The 22,400-nt window shown below is 40.0% G+C and overlaps 1 protein-coding gene across 1 annotated transcript in view; it reads left to right on the forward strand.

The window, feature by feature from the left end:
- ARHGEF26 (Rho guanine nucleotide exchange factor 26) overlaps positions 1 to 22,400 on the forward strand; it is a 158,845-nt gene that overhangs the window by 35,480 nt on the left and 100,965 nt on the right. Inside the window, exons 5-6 of the mRNA XM_075861522.1 lie at positions 1,257 to 1,313; positions 2,195 to 2,355. Of these exons, the coding sequence (XP_075717637.1) occupies positions 1,257 to 1,313; positions 2,195 to 2,355 (218 nt within the window). The remainder of the gene's footprint in view (positions 1 to 1,256; positions 1,314 to 2,194; positions 2,356 to 22,400) is intronic.

A 22,400-nucleotide genomic window follows, 5' to 3' on the forward strand; every position in this document is an offset into this window, starting at 1 on the left:
TCTATGTAATCTATCTGATAAATCATGCCACAATTGTGTTTTTGTTGAATTTCACATTTTCTGTTTGCGTGTGTATGAAATCAAAGGCATATAAAAGTTCAGCAGGGCCCCATACACTGCTATGGTTGCTGTATATGGCTCTGAGCTTGTAGAGCGCCGTAATATGGCTGTGGGCATGACGTCTAATATACAATGAGGTCAGTGTTTCCTGAAGTTAATATCTTGATACAGCATTTCTTGCAGTTTTAGTCTTGTGTTTGAGGCTTAAACATTTCCAGACAACTGGGCAATTCCAGGCTGACTTTTTTGGATTATTAGGGCATATGCTGGGCTACTGAGATGGCTACAAGTACTGGTGCTAAAGGATATTACTGTGATCATTATAAATGTTTTTTTTTCTGCAGACGTATATATTGAAAAACAGGATGGAAAACCTACTGATAATGATTTACTGTATCTGGCTGAGATCTAATATTTTTTTTTTACCTAACTCCTGTATTGGCATTAGAAACTTCATTCATATTATGTTGTTTCCTCCTGCCATGTTACTGCATTGTTTTCTAACACTATCTGTATTTATGGCACTCTTATGCAACTTTTCCCTCCACAAAGCTCCTTTTTATCAGAATATTGATGCTTTTTGTGCCTATAAAATTTAATGTCAATTCTGATTAACTGGTTCATGGTCGGTAGAGAGTCACATGAAGCCGTACAAAGCAAACTACCTCCTACAGCAGCCAATACACACCAGTCTGAAATCCACCTACTCACCAGAACATTTGGTCTTGGAAAACTGATTTCAGTAAAGATTGAATTATATTAAGCTACAATCTAAACTTCAAATTGGAAAAATAAGATGTTTGTTGTAAGGAGGAATCTGGATTTCTGCTTTAATCTTCGGTTTGGGTCTTCAGGCTTCTTAATAGTGTGTTCCATGATTGTATGTTATTTCTGGTCATTCTCCTCCTCCTCCTTTCAGTCTCTTCTTCATCATCTTTTCTCTCTGTTAAATGTTCCTTATAATGGTCTTAAGATTTTTGGTTCATTTTTCAGTGTAGTATTCTCTGCCGAAGTGCCCAATCATGTATAATCCAACCCTATACTAGGTTCAGCAAACGCAAGGAAATAATAAAATGTTAAAACACGCAGACATGCTTCTGTCCTTGTAAATTTATTTGTTTCGGATTACATTGTGTCTCACAAAATAGTAACTTTTATATATAAAAATAAATGTAATATAACTTTATTTTTTCCAGGTGAGGAAGAATGGGTTGTCACATAGTATTGGTCAAGAAGAAAGAAAACGACAAGAGGTATATATCTAGAGTATAAGCAGATCGCTTTTTTTATTCGTCACATGATCTATAGTTGTCGGCAGCACGTCTCCCTGTATAAATACAGAATCGGCTGCGGACAATGATTCAAACTGGGGACATATGATCTCGTTCGTCCCCATACAGTACAATGATTTCTTCATGTTGATTGAGCTAAATGAGCACCATTCAACGTGCTATAGCCTCAATCGGTGCTCATTTACTATCCGGCATCTGCGCTACACTCGGCTGTCTCCGTCAACCCCATGGACATTGATGTGAGCGGCAGCAGATATGCGATGCCAGAGAGGAGTCCAGCGTATGCATGAGCTTCCGTTAGATCCATCCACTCTCCACTCATTGACAGATGTCTCTCTATGCACAGTAATGGGGAGACATCGGTCTATCTGTGGAGAGTGGGCAGAGCTAACAGCAGTTCATAAATACGCTGGACTCCCCTCTGGCAGGGCTGCCCGGGCTCTGCATGTAAGGTCTCAGAAATGGGTTAACTTAAGAAAATGAGTGTTAGACCGTAGAAATTGGTGTGTCTGTCACTACATTATGCTGCTGTCAGTGAGGGTAGTATAATGTCAATGGCAGATGTCCTGTAAGAGAGTGAGCAAATGGGTCAGTAAAATAACACATTACTGCAGGATCAGACTACGCAGGGTTTGTTTGTAGTCTGTTACCATGGAGGCACATAGATCTACATAGGAGCTGTATGCACAATAGGTTGGATATTTTTAGTCAATATTTTAACTACTTAAGTTACATTGGCTCAAAGGTGATACAAATGGTCTTATACCCTTTAAAAATAATTATTGTACTATTTTCCTTAATACTGTGTTAAATTTAACCTTATCTTGTTCTCGCCCACACAGTCGATGTTTGAGGTTATCTCTTCTGAACATTCTTACCTACTCAGTTTAGAGATTTTAATTCGAATGTTCAAGAATTCCAAGCAACTGAGTTCTACCATGACCAAAACCGAAAACCACCATCTCTTTTCAAATATTACAGATGTGTGTGAGGCCAGCAAAAAGTAAGACTTGTTTTTTTTACATTTGCTTTGTCATGAAAACATACTATATTTATTGTATTTCACTCATATCTAATCCATCTGGATTGTAAAACACGGGTTCAGAAAACAGATAAATGAGATGCAGGTATTTGGGGTCCTCACGATAGACAGATGTGCGTGACTAAAAAAAATAGTGGCTTTTCAGGGTAAAAAAAACTAAATTAAACTGGGATTTGCAGTATTCATATCTCCTAACATTCTTGATATGTCACCATAGCACATACTATCTAAGTAAGGGAAAACAAAGAGTCTCCGTAACAAGATATACCATCAGTAGTAATGATAATTATCTAAGTTTCATGTGTCTTTCTTTTCGTCAGTGTTGGCTGCTGGGATGCTTTTCAGCTTTCCTCTCTAAGGCCCCCTATACATCGCGTTAATTGCCTTACGGCTCCCAACGTATACCTCCGACGCAAGCTGTAATGTATCCCACTGTATATGCATACAATGGTATATGTCGCCAGAACAACCCCAACCCCCTCGCTCTGCAAGGGGACACCGGCCCTGGATTAGCTTCTGTTCTCACTGTTCATATATGGATAGAGACATCAGGAGGTTTTTTTAGGGCCAGAGTCCCCGGGCAGAGTGCTTCCTTAGGACGACGGTGCTTCTTGTGGCCCTGTGCAGGAAGCTTTAGTGCCATAACTCTCCATATATGGACAGTTACGTCACTTGAGTTACCGAATGTATAGGTTTAACGTATACCTGTGGCGGATGTCATACAGTGGCATTCCTTACCTGTAGTCTCCCATGTTAACAAAAACAAATACCGCGTGGTATATATTTTTTTGCAGTATCCCTCAGGATTGAAGAGCGTAGTTTACTATGCTACTCCATCCTTAAAAAAAAATGGTCCCAGCCTGACAGAGGCCAAAAGGACATTATTTTGGCCTCCATTGGGGCTTATGAAGCGCAGGGCAAAAACGTGCAGGGGGCCTAAGCTGCGATTTTGGCTGTTCTGTCTCTTCACCATGCTTTGGACTGCAGCTCTTCTTGTTCAGATTTGCTGCTGTGCATAATCATAAACGCATGCAATGTTAATTTTTATTACAGTAAGAATATAGTGATTCTCCATTATGGGGGTTCCGCTGTACTTCCCTAGTGTTGATGTTGATGTGAGTTTTATTTGAAACCTCTTTCAACATGTAGGGACAGAGTCTAATTGCGCTGTGTCTGGTATTCTCGCACGGTGTAATGTGCCTGCAGCGTCCTCTCCGGTACCATATATCCATTTTCAGGACAGATTGTTGTAGAACTCTGACCTCTTCAGAATTTAGAATTCTTTGTCAAGTTCAGGGCTAAGCTCCAGTTTACACAGCAGAGCATATTTTACGTGAAAGGTGACTTGTACTTGCTGATTGATAAATTAATAGATGAAAGAGATCCATTCACTGCTCTATAGGACATTTGCTTGCAAATCCAATTCCTTTGAAATGCAATGTTTTTCTTCTTGGGAAGGAATTTAATGCTGTTTTTTTCCCTTTTTTTCCTAATTTTTCTTTAAAAAAAACAACATTTTATAGCTGTTGTGCAGTAGGTTCAAGTCCATGTTCCTTACGCTGTACATCTTCAAGTATATTTAAAGGTTATGTGTGCCTTTAAACCTCTTCTGACATGTCATTTGTGGTGTTCAATAAAATAAGACTTCAGAAAGGGCTTGCGGCAATCCAGAGAATGCCATTCCCCTTTTCATAAGTATTTCCAAGAGATATAGTCACCATTTCTACTAATATTATTTGGGCTATAATGTGCCATCATCTTCCCACATTGAAGTTTCTAAGTAGAAGTCTGATTTACTAGAGTAAATGCATCTTTTTCATTCTACAGACTGGTGGGGATCTTGGCTCATAACACCCCACGGATAATATCTTATGACATGTCAGCAGATGTTCACAGATGCACAACATGCTACTGTCCAATGCCTCGTTACTTGTATCAACACACTGTACTGTGTATGCGAATCCAGGACGGGTAGATGGTTTGATGTATTGTTTATGTCAAATGGCTACATTAAAGGAGCATAATGAAGATGTAACCGCCACCATTTGGACAATGGAGAGCAGGGCAGAATGTATTTATTTCTTTCTTTTTATTTACACTTTTAAAAGTGCAATAATAAAAAAAAGCACAAATGCACAAACTCTGAAAAAAGGAAAACTAGAGAATAAGACCAAAGTATGAGAACAATAACCCAGTTGATACTATGAGAAAAAATTAAAGGGGATATCAAAGTGTGAAATGAACATTGATGTACAACAAATAAAAGTAGACAACCCAATATGTTTTTTAGAAGAATAAACAGGGCTCACAGTTTTGACTAACCCAGACAATTAAAAGGGTATTCCCAGAATTGACAGTTCTGACCTAACCACATGATAGGTGATAATTGTCTGATCGCTGAGACCCCTACTGATCGTGAGAACGAGGGTCCCGAACCCCCGTTCTTCCTCATTGCTTAACTGCAGTGGGGAGGATTTTAAATTGAGTGGCGGGAGCATGTTACACCGCCTGTCTATTTAAGCTCCTCCTCACTGCGGGGTGTGCAGTGAGGTGGAAAGGGGGACACGGGAACCCTGTTCTCGGTGGGGGGGTAAGAGAGCTCTCCTAATTGTTTTAAAGGAAGACTAAATGTGAGAGTCTCTATTAAGTACCAACATTGATTTGTAGACTACGAGGGATCTTAAATTTGATCTAAGGGGACCGAGGATTGTTGGAGTCCTTGGAGTTTCAACAGTGATGGGCCCTCCATCCTCATGATGTCGCCAGCCCTGCGCACTCACTGAACAATAGTCTGTGTCGAGTTTGTCTTCCTGAGGTCTTTGATGTTAGCCCTACCTGCTTTGACTAGATAGTTGGTAACAGATCATGTGCAATAGCTCTGAAAAAGGCCATTAATGTGCAAAAGAAAGCGTATCGGGGATCTGGCTAAGGAAAGTTTGGTAACCTGACAGATGGTTGTATAAACTCCAGACCTGAATACCAGGTACAGACTCCAGATCTGAAGGACAGAAGACCAGAATATGTATAAGAATGAGCCTATGGCAGATCCACAGTGCCAACACATAGGAGAGGAGGTGTAGCTTGAGTGCAGTCTCTCAGGCACATAATATCAGTGAGAGAGGGTCTTTATAACTGGCCTCTTGGTATTTGCTGGCGATACAGGACTTTTGAGTGTAAAGTAGTGTGCATTATTTCTGCTCTGAGGAAAATTTAAATCTGAATATCTGCTTCCCATTTGGACAGATAGAGTGGGGGTCATAGTCCCCCGGAGGTGCGGTCAGGAGGGAGTAGCAGGCCATAATAGTATGTCTACAATGGCCACAGGAGTTACAAGGGATCTCAAAGGGAGTCTAAGTGCAGGTAAAGTCACTATGTGGGAAGAAGTCGAGGAAATGTGATAATTGTATCTTATGCCTAATTGGAAGAGGTCCAGGTCAGAACCTATCACCCAGCGAACACTAAAAATAAAATGGCATGCCTGGGAAATGCCACGCGAGTGCCAGTCATGGGAAGAGCTATCTGTGCAACCCAAAGGAAAGGCTTAATCGCACAAGATGGGAAGCAAGGGGGCAGGTGAATTGAGGGCCCATCGTGGGGTGTGACATTAGGTGCGGAAGTGTAGAGTAGGCAACTTATGGAGGGAGTCCGGCAGTATTGGGGAGAGAGTATGTTCTCGGGTTACCTAACTATTATAGGAACTGTGTCTGTACCAATCTATTACCCTGTGTATGTGGAAAAAATCGTATCTATAGAGCTTCGGTGGGCCCACCCCACCCTTAAGCTTTGGGTGTGCGAGGATAGGGGACATGCGAATTGGTTTGTCAGCCCAGATAAATCTATTCAGGTTTCTCGACACTAGTTTAATGTAGGAGGCAGGTGCATGGATTGGGAGGGCCTGTAGGAAATGCAGAAATCGGGGGAGGACGTTTATCTAATTCATAGCACACCTACCAAACCAAGTGTAAAGGCCCTTAAGCCAACGATGCAGGCCTTCTCTGATCTGTGTCAGGAGGGTGAAAAAATTGTGTTTAAAGGTAGAGGTGAGGTCGCATGGTATCCAAACCCCCAAAAAATCCAGAATCATTCTAGCGAAATGTCAAAAACAAGGATAAGGTACTAAATTGGCATGTGGAAGGGAAGTATTACAGGGCCTCAGATGGTTTTAAAGTTAATTTTGAAATTCGACACCTCACTGAACTTCGCCATCTCCGAGAGCAGGTTAGGAAATAAAACAATCGGCTCATCAGTCACCATGAACAATAGTTTGTCAGTATATGCAGCAACCCCAAGCTCCGCCTAACTAGGTTGCTGCATATACTGACAAACTATTGTTCATAGTGACTGATATTTCAGATCACAAAGCACAAGCGACTTTTCCAACATAAAGTTCAATGTAAGGAGCGTTCGACTGGAACTTCGTTGCGATGTCAGCAATTTTTTTTGGGCTGTCTTTTGGATGTCCCATCCTAAATCACATGCGACTTGTGACGAATGACACCCTAAAATAGTCGTGCAACTTCAATGCGACAGCAAGTCACCTACAAATACAAAAGCTTTGTGCAAACCTAGAAGTTCTCTTTCACACCACATTGTTTTTTATCTTTTAAAAAAATGTTTGTCCAAAAAATTGGATAGTAACACATCCTTGGTTTGCAATAATTTTTCTTTCAATTTTTTCCATAGAAAATGTTGATGTTGCATAATCCAATAAATCGAACAAAACATCAGCATACATTATCATAACACAATACATGCAATATAACAAAAAACCGAATTAAAAAGATCTATACAAAAAAACACTCCGCTATCCCCCTCTCTCTCACAACATATTATGAAATTGTCCTTGAGTAATCCAACCATGGTTGCCAAACTTTAAGGAATAAGACTTCCCTATCTGAAACCATACAATATAAGCGACCATTGACCATCCAGTTTAATTTGGCTTTGCCTAGCTCTTATAGGACCACAGCTTTCCTCCATGTAGTGGTTATAGCTGTCTTGGCTGCTAAGAACAGATAAGAAACAAATTTATGGCCCTGATTTGATATCCCCTGTATGATCTCATTTAATATAGCTTGAGTGGGTGACCATCACAAATTGATTTAAAGTTATGGAATTCAGTCTATTATGTATTTGCAGCCAAAAGTGATGTATTCTAGGAACTACCATCTCGAAAACACATAATTAACTTCAAGGATGTTTATTTTGATATCTTAGCTGTTCTAGAAGTCATATCTTGCCACTCACGTATAGAAAAAGATCAAGACTTGTTCCCACATAGTCATATAAGTCATCTTATTCGCAGGAGGCACCAATATTGAACTGGAGAGGATATGATGACCATTAGGATTATGCAAACACAGACCTTCAAAAGCGTTATAAACCGTAACATCCACAGAACGAGTCTTTAATGAAAGTAAAAAGTAATGAATCTGATGAAAATGAAACACTTTGGAATCTGTCATTTTCTGTATGTCCTAAAAAACTTTCCCTAAACCGAATGCCCAGACGATCAAAAAGGTTCCCTTTTGGTACAGATTTTTATCTAACCACCATTTAACCCCTTAGCTTTTAATCTTTGGTCAAACAATTTATCTCCTAACCATAGGATAGGTGATAACATACTAATCGGTGAGGGTCCGACTGCTGTGACCCCAACCGATCACAAGAACAGGGGTCCCGTTCCCCCAAATTGAGCAGCAGGACGCGCTTGCGCCCTGCCACTCTTATCACTGTCTGTATAAATAGAAGCTGTATCTTGCCGTCAAAACCGAATCGGTCAGATCAGCAGGACTCGCTCCTTTGGTGAATACTGGTCCTTCGCGTCTGACACCCAGGATCCAGCTGTTATTGACCACATCTAAGATCATGAACTTGCCGTAGATGTGATAGACAACAGCTGGATCCTGCAGTACCAGCATTCACTGAAGCAGTCATTTCTGCTGAACTGACGGATTTGCCTTTGACCGCAAGATTCTTCTATTTCAAGAGAATACAGTGCAGCTGTATCTCAAAAAGTAAAAATAATTTTTAATAAAAAGTATTTAGAAAGTTGCACTAATCACATATATATATATATATATATATATATATATATATTGCCTTTCAAAGGTTTACCGTATTTTCCGGACTATAAGGCGCACCGGATTATAAGGCGCACTTTCTATGAGCGCCTTATAAGCAATCATGTTTCATATATAAGGCGCACTGGATTATAAGGCGCAGCACATTACCGTTAAATAAACCATTGCTCAGACTGCAAGTCAAAATTTATTACACTTTTTAACAATAACTTGCAACTGGTTCAGCTGTAATTGCAAATCAAAACGTTTAGGGTATGTGCACACACACTAATTACGTCCGTAATTGACGGACGTATTTCGGCCGCAAGTCCCGGACCGAACACAGTGCAAGGAGCCGGGCTCCTAGCATCATACTTATGTACGACGCTAGGAGTCCCTGCCTTGCTGCAGGACAACTGTCCCGTAGTATAATCATGTTTACAGTACGGGACAGTTGTCCTGCAGCGAGGCAGGGACTTCTAGCATCGTACATAAGTATGATGCTAGGAGCCCGGCTCCTTGCACTGTTCGGTCCGGGACTTGCGGCCGAAATACGTCCGTCAATTACGGACGTAATTAGTGTGTGTGCACATACCCTTACCGTACTTTTTCAGTTCATTCCTAGGCGCACGGGGGGGAGGAGCATGGTGTGTGCTGTGGTATGCCGCCGCCGACCCCTGCCGCCCACGATAGAGGTAAAGGATCCTGTATGAACCCCTCTCTTTACTGTCGGGTTCATATATAAGGCGCACCGGATTATAAGGCACACTTTCTATTTCTGAGAAATTCTCAGCATTTTATGTGCGCCTTATAGTCCGGAAAATACGGTACATAGTCTTTAAGTGGATTCCAAGGTATAGAATGTTGTCTTCCATCCACCGCAGCTTAATGTTTAACTGAATCAATTTAGACATATAATGTGAGATAATATCAAAGCTTCTGATTTGTCATGATTTATTTTGAGACCTGAAACTCCAGCGAGCTTGTCGGGAATATGATTAACATCTCCTGAATTTATGAGGGCAAGACTGGACCAATAAAATGTTATCAGCAAAAAGTGTGCAGTGATGGGATGTTTCCCTGAATATCATTCATCCTGATCAAGTCAGCCAAGAGTTGCTTAAATAAGCTATTAAAATAGGAGTAGAGAGGTAACCGTTAATATTTACTTGGGCTGATGGAGTGGAAAACCGTAACACATCCTTAAAGCCTCAAATTGTTTTTCTACGGGCCAAACAGAAGTTAAAATGTATCGTTTTAGTATATGGGTTTTTATAACGGATGGCAATGGTGTTATGTACATGCAAACGTATGGCATTCTTTTTTTCCCATATTTTTCATACACACCAATGATTCCCCTTTAGAATTTTTTTTTATATCTAGCTATTTCTGATGATAAAGGGCTGTTTTTATATAGGGTTGTTTGCCCAGAATGCAGGTTATTACGTTGCGGTTTACTTTAGTTTTGTTGTTCACGTCATTATATTTTAGTCATTTATTCTGAGTAGCACGGGTGCAACGGTCAAGTGAAAGTCGGCACTGACATGCAGAATATTATTCCTGAAGCTCATTGTAAATATCCTGGGCCATAAACACTTATCAGTTTGATCTCAGGCTTCGTGGATTGACAGCTGTTGCTATATACTGTTTGATAAGCGAGCAGTTTACAATTTTATGTTCCTGTTCATGATTTTAGCTCTTCTGAGTGACATTGCATAGATATTTCTGAATTGAATACAAGAAATATAATGGTAACTTGATACATGTTCCTGGATCCTATATACATGAATCCTGTGGAGTCAAATTTAATTTCATGTAGATACTACAATTTCTATAAGCAGTTTTCATTTTTTAAAGTGGTTTGCACCCTTGTTCACCTGCCTGTTCTTACATCAGAGAAGAAGAGACTCTAGTGCATGCTGGCCGGGGTAGGTGCCGACGCAACGTACGATGGTTGAGGAGTCTCATGTGAGAGTCCTATAAAATTAGGATAGGACACCTGCACAAGAGTCATTGGGCATGGTGCGGTTGCCTTGTCAAGTATGAACTAGTCTCTCTCCTTGCCTGATCGGGAAGGTTAACAAAGTGCAGTACCACTGCAGGACTCTGACAATAGAAACACATACGGCATGTTCAAGGCGGATACGCTGCGTGAAGCTGCACAGCGTATCCGCCCTGAACACCGCAAGGAATGCCGTCCGAAAATCTGCACCACATTGTTGTGCGCTTATTCGGACGGAAATTTCCGCTGTGGAAAGCAGCACCGGAAAAAAACAACAACGCGTTCATACTTAACCCCTCTCTCTCTTCTATACGTAGCATGGCCTCCTGGGGTGACGTTGCAGGCCATGTGACTGTTGCAGCCTGTGATTGGCTGCAGCGGTCACATGGGATGAATCCTTATCCCAGGAGGCCAGATTGGAGAAGAAGCAGGGAACTCTGGGTAAGTATAAAAAAAAATTTCTTGTGATTTTTGTGGCGGAATTGCTAGATTCTGCCGCAAATGTTGCAACACACACTATTTTGTTGCTGGTTTAAAGAGGCTCTGTCACCACATTATAAGTGCCCTATCTCCTACATAAGGAGATGGGCGCTATAATGTAGGCGACAGCAGTGCTTTTTATTTAGAAAAACTATCTATTTTTACCACGTTAGGAGCGATTTTAGCTTTATGCTAATTAGTTTCTTAATGCCCAAGTGGGCGTGTTTTTACTTTAGACCAAGTGGGCGTTGTACAGAGGAGTGCATGACGCTGACCAATCAGCGTCATGCACTTCTCTCCATTCATTTAGTCAGCGCATAGTGACACTGCGGTATTCACTATGTGCTGTCTTATTCTGACACATAAACGTTACTGAAGTGTTTAGACCGTGAATAGACATTCCTTCCAGACAGGATGGGATGTCTATTCACAATCCCTGCACTTCGTTAACGATTCTGTGGTACTTACAGCAGATCAAGCGTAATCTCGCGAGATCACGCTGTAAATGAGCGGATACAGCGAGATTATGCTTTGCTCTTCTGTAAGTACCACAGAAACGTTAATGAAGTGCAGGGATTGTGAATAGACATCCTATCCTGGCTGGAAGGAATGTCTATTCACGGTCTAAACACTTCAGTAACGTTAATATGTCAGTATAAGACAGCACATAGTGAATAATGCAGGATCCCTATGCGCTGAGTAAATGAATGGAGAGAAGTGCATGATGCTGATTGGTCAGCGTCATACACTCCTGTACAACGCCCACTTGGTCTAAAGTAAAAACACGCCCAGTTGGGCATTAAGAAACTAATTAGCATAAAGCTAAAATCGCTCCTAACGTGGTAAAAATAGATAGTTTTTCTACATAAAAAGCACTGCTGTCACCTACATTACAGCGCCGATCTCCTTATGTAGGAGATAGGGCACTTATAATGTGGTGACAGAGTCTCTTTAAACCAGCAACAAAATAGTGTGTGTTGCAACATTTGCAGCAGGATCGAGCGACAAAGTCTCTTTAAGCACCCCATTGAATTCAATGGGGAGAAACCCGCAACAGAAGATCAGCGATCCCACCGCATTAATTGACATGCTGCGGCTGAAGAAACTGCACCGCAGGTCAATTTATGTGTGATTTTTTTTGGCGGGCCTTTCTCTGCTGTGTGGTGACGAGATTTGTTGAAGTCTCACCCACACTGCTGCTACTGTAATACTTTGTGGATTTTCTGCAATGAATCTGTGGCGGAAAATCTGCAGTGTTTACGCCGTGTGTGTTCCTACCCTTAGGCAAGACCAAGAGTTCATTGTTTCACTAGAAAAGCTATTATAAATTTTTTGCACAATATAAACAAAGTTATAAATTGCTAACACAGTGTGTATGTGTATAATATATCATTTTATTTAAATATATCAGATTAGATTGTTTTGTAGTATATATTGCATTTTCCTTTAAAAAAATAAAAAATACAAATCATCTTGTACTTTTCCAAATAATTATTTGATATATTTTTTTAAAAAGAAAAAAAAATAATAATAAATCCTAATTTCTGGTACAGATGGACATTCAATCAGAATCTGGACACATGTAACCACTGTTTTAGCTCAAATTATTTGTCTCGTACAGAACATTACTGTGTATTAGAGGAATGCAGATATCTGCGGAAATATGGAGAAGGAATTGAACTGGCCTTCACTATGAAAGAGCACTTGGTATTAATAGTCCCTCTTGCATATGTCAGAGGGTCCCGAATGGAGCGGTCATCAATATATTTTGGGACAAAGAGATCTTTGTGAATCGTTGAATGCAGTCAGAATGCCTCATCTCCTCCAGGCTGCTCCTTGGAATCTGTCCCCCTTTAAAAAAAGGAAAGTGTTTCAAACAGTTGGCAGTTCCCAGCCATGTGTGTTTGTAGTGGCCTTCTTGTACAATATGTAGCTGTCGGGACGCATTCTTTCATGTACACAGAATTTCCTTGGCGGCTGCTTTTCATAACAGCAATGTCTGGTACATTGAGAATTTGTAGCCTTTATCTGTTAGTAAATAGGACCGTGGCATACAGTTCCCATTGTAGCAAGTGCCTCAAAAACCTGTTTTATGGGAATTATTTTCACAATCACAATTCACAACATTACATTTACATGTGGTTATTGAAGTAAATCCTATGAATGTTTCACTGACAAGCCACGAGAGGAGTAATTGTTTGGATCCGTTTACATCATTTTTGAGGCACACGTTTATGTACATAAATGAAAACTGTATACAATACCATATCTAGCTATACATTTCTAAAAGTCGCTTCACACAGGACACATTTTCAAACCACCATCAGGACAATACTCGCTGCTGGCAGGGAGGAACTTTCCTCCCGCCAGGTGAGGTGCGTCTTTGTTGCCTAGAGACGGCTCTTGCTTGTGTAAATGTCTCTACGAGCAGCATTGATATTTACCGATCGTCCTGCCAATAACGATAATTTTTACGGGGGCAAGATCAAAAAAGATAAATGGTAACTTAAAAAAAACACAACATAATAAAATAAATCCATCAGAGGTTGTTTGTTTCTCCATTTTTTTTTTGTTCCCTTCGCAATCTGTTGTGGGGTAATCTTGCTGGGGAGCGGAGGCCATTTCCTTCTACATAATATAGAGTTGACCACATAGCGTCTTGTACATACCATCCAGAAAGAGGCGACACCCATTCCAACACCAATTCCAAATAATTGTTTGTCGTAAAAAGTTGGCATGGCCAACCTGTGCAATTTCGCTTTCTGCCTAAGGTTTCTATGTTGGAGAATACAGCCCACACTACACAGGTTCTTCAGACTGGCACGCTGAGAGTCTTAAAGGGGTTGTTTGGTTTCAGAAAACAAATGTTTTGTTTTTTTGTATAATTAAGTTTATAAGACTTACATTTAAAGTGACAGCACAGTGATAGTGATACAAAGACCTACACTATTGAGCAAATTTATTGAAGGGGTTGTCCAGTTTCCGTAAATTAATGATACTTTCCGTATTCCTCACGATTTTCAAGATCTCTGCTTGTTGTTACTCAGGAGGAACATTTATTATTTACTTCCAGTGGATATAATTCTGTCCATGGTCATGTGATGAACACACAGGTGCTGGGATCATTATAATGTGTATCCGAGCTGTCATCTAATGAGCTGTGCACCTGTGTGTCCATCACATGACCACGGATAGAAATGTATCCACTACAAGTAAACAATGAATGTTCCTACTGAATAACAACAAGCAGAGATCTTGAAAACCGTGAGGGATTAATACAGAAAGTATATCGAAAAATATTATAACTTTTTTAATTATACCACAAAAAATCCATTAACTAAAACTGGACAACCCCTTCAATAAATTTTCTCAATAATGTAGATCTTTGTATCACTATGACTGTGCTATCACTTTAAATATAAGTCTTTGCTCTAAATTCCTTTGTAAACAACATTGGCTGGTATCATTGTGAAACTGGCATTACCAGTATTTTATGTTGGTATTACCATATAAATCATTACTATAGTTATAACCTGTGCGGGGTGTATACTTCTATATAACCAGTGGGGACCTAGGCCTAGAGAGAGAGAGACAGACCTATACATACATACATACATACATACATACATGCATACATGCATACATACATACATACATACATACATACATGGACATGTCTAACATCTGCCACTTACAGGTATATGCAGAATATTCTCCTGATGGGGTATGGTAAACATTTTTAGAACGTTATAAACATATCCTTGAATATGTCCAATACTGGCATTTGTAACCAGAAATGGTTTCCTGAATATTCTATTTTCTGTCATTTGGAACTTGATACCCAAAATTAATAATCTAAATTTATACTTCCACTATAGTGATTGCAAGATTTTTCTAAAAAGGTTTCCCCTCCCTGGTGACCATTCATGTTTAAAAGTTCCACACTTTCATTGTACAATATTCAGAGACTATAGGACATAGAGGTCTCATTTTCTGACTATAGATGGCCATAAATTACAGTCTATAGTTTGTTAATAAGTATTTAAAGGGTAAATAAACTTTTAAAAAAACGTTGACATGTCATAGTGACATTTCAGAAGTTTTGATTGGTGGAGGTCTGAGCACTGAGACCCCCACCGATTTTGCTAAAACAAAGTGTCAGAAACGCTCAGGTGAGCGATGTGCCGCATTGTTTCTGTTCGGCTTTTCTCAGAAAGCCGAACGAGCGGTGTGCAGACTCATAGACTGGTTTCCTTTATTTTAGACCCAAGGCTGAAGAATTCAAGGAGTCCTTGACTTAGGATACCGAACTTCCAGGAGCTGTATCTGTCAGTGACTACTTCTCTCCCATGAATAGTTAAAAAAAGTAATCTTACTCCGAACAGCCTAGCGCCTAATATCTACAATATTATTGATGTAAAGGTACTACTTTAGCCATTCAAGTAATTTTATTTTTTTTTGTTTTTTCTTAGACAGATACTTCGGTTTAATTTAGTGGACTGTTTGACAAGATGCCTATTAAATTCTGAAATGTCTTCTTAGCAGGATACTCTGCAAAGTGTTTGAGGGCAAAGGGGGCTGCAATGTCAACATTTGTATGATTTTTTTTTTCTTGCATGCCGATTCAACAGCCTTGTATTGGGCTGAGATGTGTTTTTTTTCTAAATTATATAGACAAAGCTTCAATGCCAAATTAAAAGCAATAGACCAGATTCCCACCAGTTGTCTTTATAACATTAACCTTATCCTACAGTTAATTTTTTCTATTAAGTTAGACATTTGGCACCCGTCCTTATGCAAGGAGGAGGTTATGATAAAAGCTAGAACGGGAATTCTTGTGATTATGAAGATATTAATGTTTGTGGTTTTTGACAAGAAGTCTCATGATTGTAATCTATAGCAGCCCATTACGTACTTCTTCTTAATGCTTTACATGTAGGTGCTATGATACACTATTCTCTTCTCGGCCACGTTTTAGAGACTTCATGCAGATAAGTCTTATTATTATGAGTATACTGTAGACTATCTGGGCACCACAGTCCCTGTGAGAAAGCTAGAGGTTATTTACTGGTAGATGGAAGAAGAGTATAAACATGCATGGTGGTTACCACAAGCAGGTCCATCATTGATTCAGCTCCAGATACATTGTTATCAATCGACCTGTGATCAGAACTAAAGTTCAGTTTGGGGCAACACCCGAGTGTTGCATTAGGAGATCAAAGCTTAGCCAATCTAACCCCACTATTACACACGATCTGATAGACTGTACCGCTGTATAGCTAGGTGAGCCTTTTAGCTTTGAGGAACTATTTCTGAGCTGCAAATTTGGTCAATGGATTCTTGCACTAGAGGCAGCCCTGAAATCCATGCTGCCTGTCTAACCAGATATGGCATCCATAGCAAATCTTCCTTCTTGCTAGATGTATATTATCTGCATTGACCAGTGCCCAATGTTGAAGGTTTAGGCTTGGGCTGATGTCCTTTTGATAATTTTTTGTCATTTCCTTGATCCTGGAAATTCTCAACCCAACCATAGGACAACGCTGTGGGATAAATATATGGATGCTAAACTAGTCCATCCTATGACAATACCCTCCTACGTGGCAATTTGCATGTTATTCTTTGAATTTAGTTGTATCTTATTTCCAATTAGCCATTTATCTAAGCCTATATATATAGTTTGTATCAGAATCTGCATTCTATATCCTTGCATAGTGTTTGGTTTATTTTCTAGTTCTTAGTGCGGATTTAGACGACGGGAGTTTAGTACGGATTGTAGGTAAAAACTGTGGCAGACAATCTGAGCTTGAAGGGGTTGTTCAATAGTTAAAAAAAAATAAAACTAGAAGCAGCAAATGTTGTTAATAAAAAAAAAAAAAAAAACAGTACTCACCGGTAAATCCTCCGCAGCTCTGGTGCCAATGCTTCAGCGGTCCCCTGCCCGGATTTATTTGTTTCGAGAAGCTTTGTCATGCTGAATCAGCAAGTGACTACTGCAGCCAATGACCATGTGCGATACCAGTCACATTATCGCTCCTGAATAGTAAACATAGACTTTTTGTTTTATAAGCATCTGATTGCGTGTATCACACTACCACACTATACATAGAGATATGCCTTGTTTACTAGCATTGAGGGGATGGGACAATGTTAGCTGGAGTCCTAATTGGGCCCCTATTGTAGCCACATCAACCTCTGTGGAAGACACACAGTGTCAAGGTCTGTAGCAGATTCGAAGTCCAGTGGCTAAAACGATCAGACGGGAGGTGATAATGGCTTAATAGCAAGAGTAGTCAAGTAATAATCCAGCTTCAGTACAAAGATAAGCGGCATCAGGTTGTAGAGTGAGGCAGCAAGGAACTACAGGCAGGAAGCTCAATAGTCTGGCAATACGGAAGTGCAAGGTCCAGACTTATACTGGAAGCCAAAAGGGTGAAACCGGTCAACCCAAGGAATCCAGAGAGGTAGGAATTATGAGATACTGGACTATAGATTCATCACTGGAGCTGTCCAACATCTCAGATTACTCAATAAAGAGAGCGACTACCTGGGACATAGGAGTTTCTGGGTTCAAATCCTGACACGCCGCTTACTACACAAGAACCAAAGTATTTTATGCCCTATCTTATAATGATCCCAGTAAGAATGATCTACAGGCTCTAGCATTCTGCAGGTTGAAGACCCTTCAATCCAAGCGCGATTGGTACCCGCGTTTCCAGACAAAATACTATGTAACCTATTTTTATCAACAAGTGAGTTTCCTATATTTTCCTTTTTAGGTCTCTTAAAAACATTGGATTGTATGGCACATGAATGACTATGAAAGTTTTTGAGGGGGACATGTGTATTAGTTATTGAAGTCCTGTAGTATAAAAGAGCAATATAATAGAGATTGTATGTGAGCTGCTATAGTAATGCATCATATTTACTAGAATATTTTCCAGTTGTACTGCCTGCGTTCATCTGCTTATTGAAAGTACTAGTAAGGTTTAGCGGAGTTTCTTGTCTTCATAATATAGCTAAGGAAAAAAACATTCTTGCCGTCACAGATAATTTGTTTACAGTCCTAAACTGTTTTGTTGTTATAGATACAATATAGAAAGTGTAATAAATGAGCACAAGTTCCCTAAAACCCTGGCAGGAAAGAGACCCTTGAGAACTGTATTGGAAATGTGTCCACCTACATTGTATATGTATATCGGTCCCATGGATTATTAACATAGTTTAGAGTTATGGTTCCTAATGTTCTTCTGTTATGTCCAATAGGGCTGGGATTTCGGGCTGTAGCGGCAGTACAGGATTTATGATCTTACTGCTGATGCTGACGAAATAATTACATAGCAGATTCCTGTATTCGTGCCAACAATAGACGGCAATCATTAGCTCACCGTTTGAGAGATTTCAAGTGTGGTCTCTTGATATTCTAAAACGGTCATGTCATCCTGCAAAGAATCGGAAACTTTTGTATAAATGTTGCAATGTGAGACACTTCAGCTGTTCTAAAACTACAAGTCCCAGCATGCCATGAGAAACGACAGACTGTCCTGGGATACTGGGACAGAATGGCTGGAATGTCTGCATCTATGTCTACAGTCCATCAACTACGGTCCCTTATTTATAGACTGTGTGAATGTGCTGGGCACAACGTACATTCAATCCCTGGGAAACCTAAAGGTAAATCACCTGCATTTCTGAGGCCCACACACATCCACCTTTAGGTTTAGTTAACGTACATGGTTCAGTCTTATTTTTGGAGATGTTATCCAACGCGTGTGGCACCAACAGCAAAGGTAATTTTATATGGACTACAGAATATATTACTCATATTATTTTTTTATTTTTTTTTATTTATGTCAGACCCTTTTGGTCCTGGTAGGCCCTGGGGCTGACTTCAGAAACCTTAAATTTCAATGAGCTTCGGAGGTGATCACAGAGCGAATGCTTCAGTCAGCGCACATTATAATTTGCCATCTCATGACATACATTCTCTACAGCCAAATATAAATGTATGATGGAGCTGGAGGACTCCTTTATATTGTTTTGTTTCCATGTATCCAGTGTCTATAAGCTTCCCCTCGGTTTACAAGAACATCAGTCACCTTAGTGTAACCAGGGGCATATCTATAGCCCAAAAGCCATAACGTTTTCATTTTTCTATCGACATAGTCTTCTGAGGGCTTGTTTTTTGTAGTAGTTCTTAATGGGCGCATTTCATTTATGTATTGGGAGGCATAAAAAAATTCTTTATGAGGTGTAATGGGAAAAAACTGAATCCGCCATTGATCTTTTGGTTTACTTTTTACGGCGTTCACCGTGCGCTATAAACGGCATGTTCACTTTATTCTGCAGTTCAATAAGATTAAGGCGATGCCAAATTTATACATTTATTTTCATGATGTACTACTTATACAAAGAAAAAACTATTTATTTAAAAAAAAAATGTGGGTGTCGCCGTATTCGGAGAGCCATAACTTTTTTTTATTTTTCAGTCGATGGAATGGTTTGGGGGCTTGTTTCTTGCGGGGCCAGCTGTATTTTATTGGTACCATTTTGAGGTACATATGACTTTCTGATCACTTTTTATTCTATTGTTTTGCAAGGTCTTGTGACCATAAAACAGCACTACTTGCATTGTGATCTTTTTTTCCTACAGTTTTCACCCGGTAGGTTCAATAATGGTGATATTTTACTAGTTCAGACTTTAACTGACGTGGCAATGCCAATTTTATGTTTTATTTTTTTTTATTGCTTTTTTATTTTTTTAATGAAATATGAGTAAATTAGTTTTGTTTCAAAACTTTTAGTTAGTTTACCTGTTTTTTATATTTTTAAAGATGTTATTGCAAAACACTGCAATACTTGTGTATCTGGCAAGGCTTAATAATAGGGCACTGATGGCAGACCTGGAGGGCTTCAAATAGACCTTTCTGCACAGCTGCCGTTATCGCCATTAACTGAAGCGTTAAAGGGGTTTTCCAGCCAGTAAAAAATGATGGCCTTATCTCCGGATCAGCCAAAAAAATAGCTGATCAGTCGGGGTCCGACTCCTGGGATCCCCGCCGATCAGCTGTTTTGAAGGCGGTGCGGCGCTCGTACAATTATGGGATTCACTTTTTATTTATTTTTGGGATTTAAGAGATTCACTTTAATGGGAGAAGAAGGCTTCAATACCTGTGAATCGCCGCAACATGCGTGTCGACGATTCACATTGAGCAAGTAGAAATGAAGGGGAAGCAACGCTCGTACGAGAGCTGCACCCCTTCAAAACAACTGATCGACGGGGGTCCCGGTAGTCGGAGGAGGATAGGCCATCAATTTTTACTGGCTGGAAAACTCCTCCTTTAAATAGCCGGGATCATAGTTCTCACCGGTCTTGGCCGTGGCAGGCAGGTGTCAACTGTTTGTAACAGCCGGCACCCGCCGCGTATCCGATGTAACTGTACGTCGGATTTTGCTAAGGGGTTTTACATTTTCTATAGCTGAAAGTTTTTCATTTCAAGTTAGTTTTTATTGCTTTAATTGATTACAGTACACAGTGAATATGTGAAGTCTAGGGTCCTTATAACGACCCTTTTACACTTGCCAATGAGCATTCATATGAACGCTTGTCCCTGATCATTGCCCTGAGTAAAATGTAGAAAATATTATCACGGCCCATTTCTGGCTGTGTTAGGGGACCCTTTAAGTCCGTGTTAATAATGAGCAAACAATGTTACCAATGGGATAAAGGGTATTGTAAAAATCTTTAATTCTTTATTAATTCGGTTTTTGACTTTTGGATTTGGATCAATTGTGGGATGACGGTAACTGATTCTACGCCATGTAAATGTACTAGAGGTGTAAACAATGGCTTTACAAATGACAACACTTCTTAGGGTATGTTCACACGTGCACGTCCGTTACGGCCGAAATTACGGGGCTGTTTTCAGGAGAAAACAGCCCCATCATTTCAGCCGTAACGGCATGTGCAGGCGCTTGAACGCCGCGTCCATTACGGACGTAATTGGCGCTGCTTTTCATTGGAGTCAAAGAATAACGGCTCCAATTAAGTCCAAAGAAGTGACAGGACACTTCTTTGGCGCGGGCATCTATTTACGCGTCGTCTTTTGACAGCGCCGCGTAAATATACACCTCGTGTGAACAGACAAACGTCAGCCCATTGCTTTCAATGGGCAGATGTTTGTCAACGCATTCAAGCCGTAATTTCGGACGTAATTCCAGGCGTAAAACACCCGAATTACGTCCGTAATTTGGCCGTGTGAACATACCCTTACTGTTAGGCTCTGCTCACATTCGTGTGAAGGCTTCGGCTTATAACTTCATGGCAGCTGTGCTGGATCCATTTCTTAACCGATCCTGGCAAATCCAGATGGATCCTATTCACTCATAATGGGGTCTTTCAGAGATTATTTTTTTTTTTTTTCTGTGTGTCCAGGTTTTGATATTCTTGACGGCAATATTTATACAAAAAAATATTTAACCATTTGGCTAATAGGAGTGATCAAATAATAAACCGGACTCCGTTATGAGGCCAGTGTATTCACGAGGAGAGCGCTTCTCATAATTTATTCATTTAGGTTTACCAAAGAAGGACCTACTGTATAATTTAAGTATTTTTAGGGCTTATAAACCCTCTCTAATTTAGATCCTTCTGCCTTGTACCATATTTCACAAAAGTAAATATATCAAAGTACTGTTTTGGCAGAAACACGAAAAGTTAGCTCTTGTGATGCCTTTTAAATTGTGGCGCATATTATTAGTGATCCAGTACTATAGACAATTCCTATTGTTCTCTGACGTAGTACAGGATGTTATACGGTTAAATGTAGTGTTTTTCCTCTCATGCAGTTTCTGGGTGGTTCGCTTAGTGTGGCAATGTTCCCATCTGCTATGATTTAAGTACAGACTTGTTCTCCTTTACTTCTGTTTTTACAGGGATTTATTTTTCCGTCTTGGGACTTGAACACCTCAGCATATTTTCTTCAAATAAAATCTAGGTTAGAGTAAAACTGGGGATGTGGTGCCAACCAGTAGTGTTTATGAAGTGTCACTTCATCATGTTTTGGTGTAGTACAAAATTCTATAGAATAAAAGCAAATGGAACTCTGGAAGAATTATTTTTATTCTTTTTCATGCATGAATTTATTCATACTTTACAACTAAAGATTTTAAAAGCAGCGTACTAATTTTATATCTTCTGTCCTGCTTATTTATATACGTGCCCCCACCTATGACATTTGAATCACAAATCGTTCATGTCCTCCTAAACTAATACAGATCCCAGACCAGATCCTCTAAAGCAGTGGTCCGTAACCACCGTGGATCATTTGGTACCGGGCTGCGGTAACCGGTATCCGCAGGGAATTCTGGGTGAAAAACCGCACCAAACTGTAATGCGGAAAACTGCAGCTAGCAGGCCGGCTTCCTGGGTTGACGTTTCATCCCAGGAGACCGCTGCAGCC

Source organism: Rhinoderma darwinii, chromosome 4, assembly GCF_050947455.1.
Source record: "Rhinoderma darwinii isolate aRhiDar2 chromosome 4, aRhiDar2.hap1, whole genome shotgun sequence".
Classification (NCBI taxonomy): domain Eukaryota; kingdom Metazoa; phylum Chordata; class Amphibia; order Anura; family Rhinodermatidae; genus Rhinoderma; species Rhinoderma darwinii.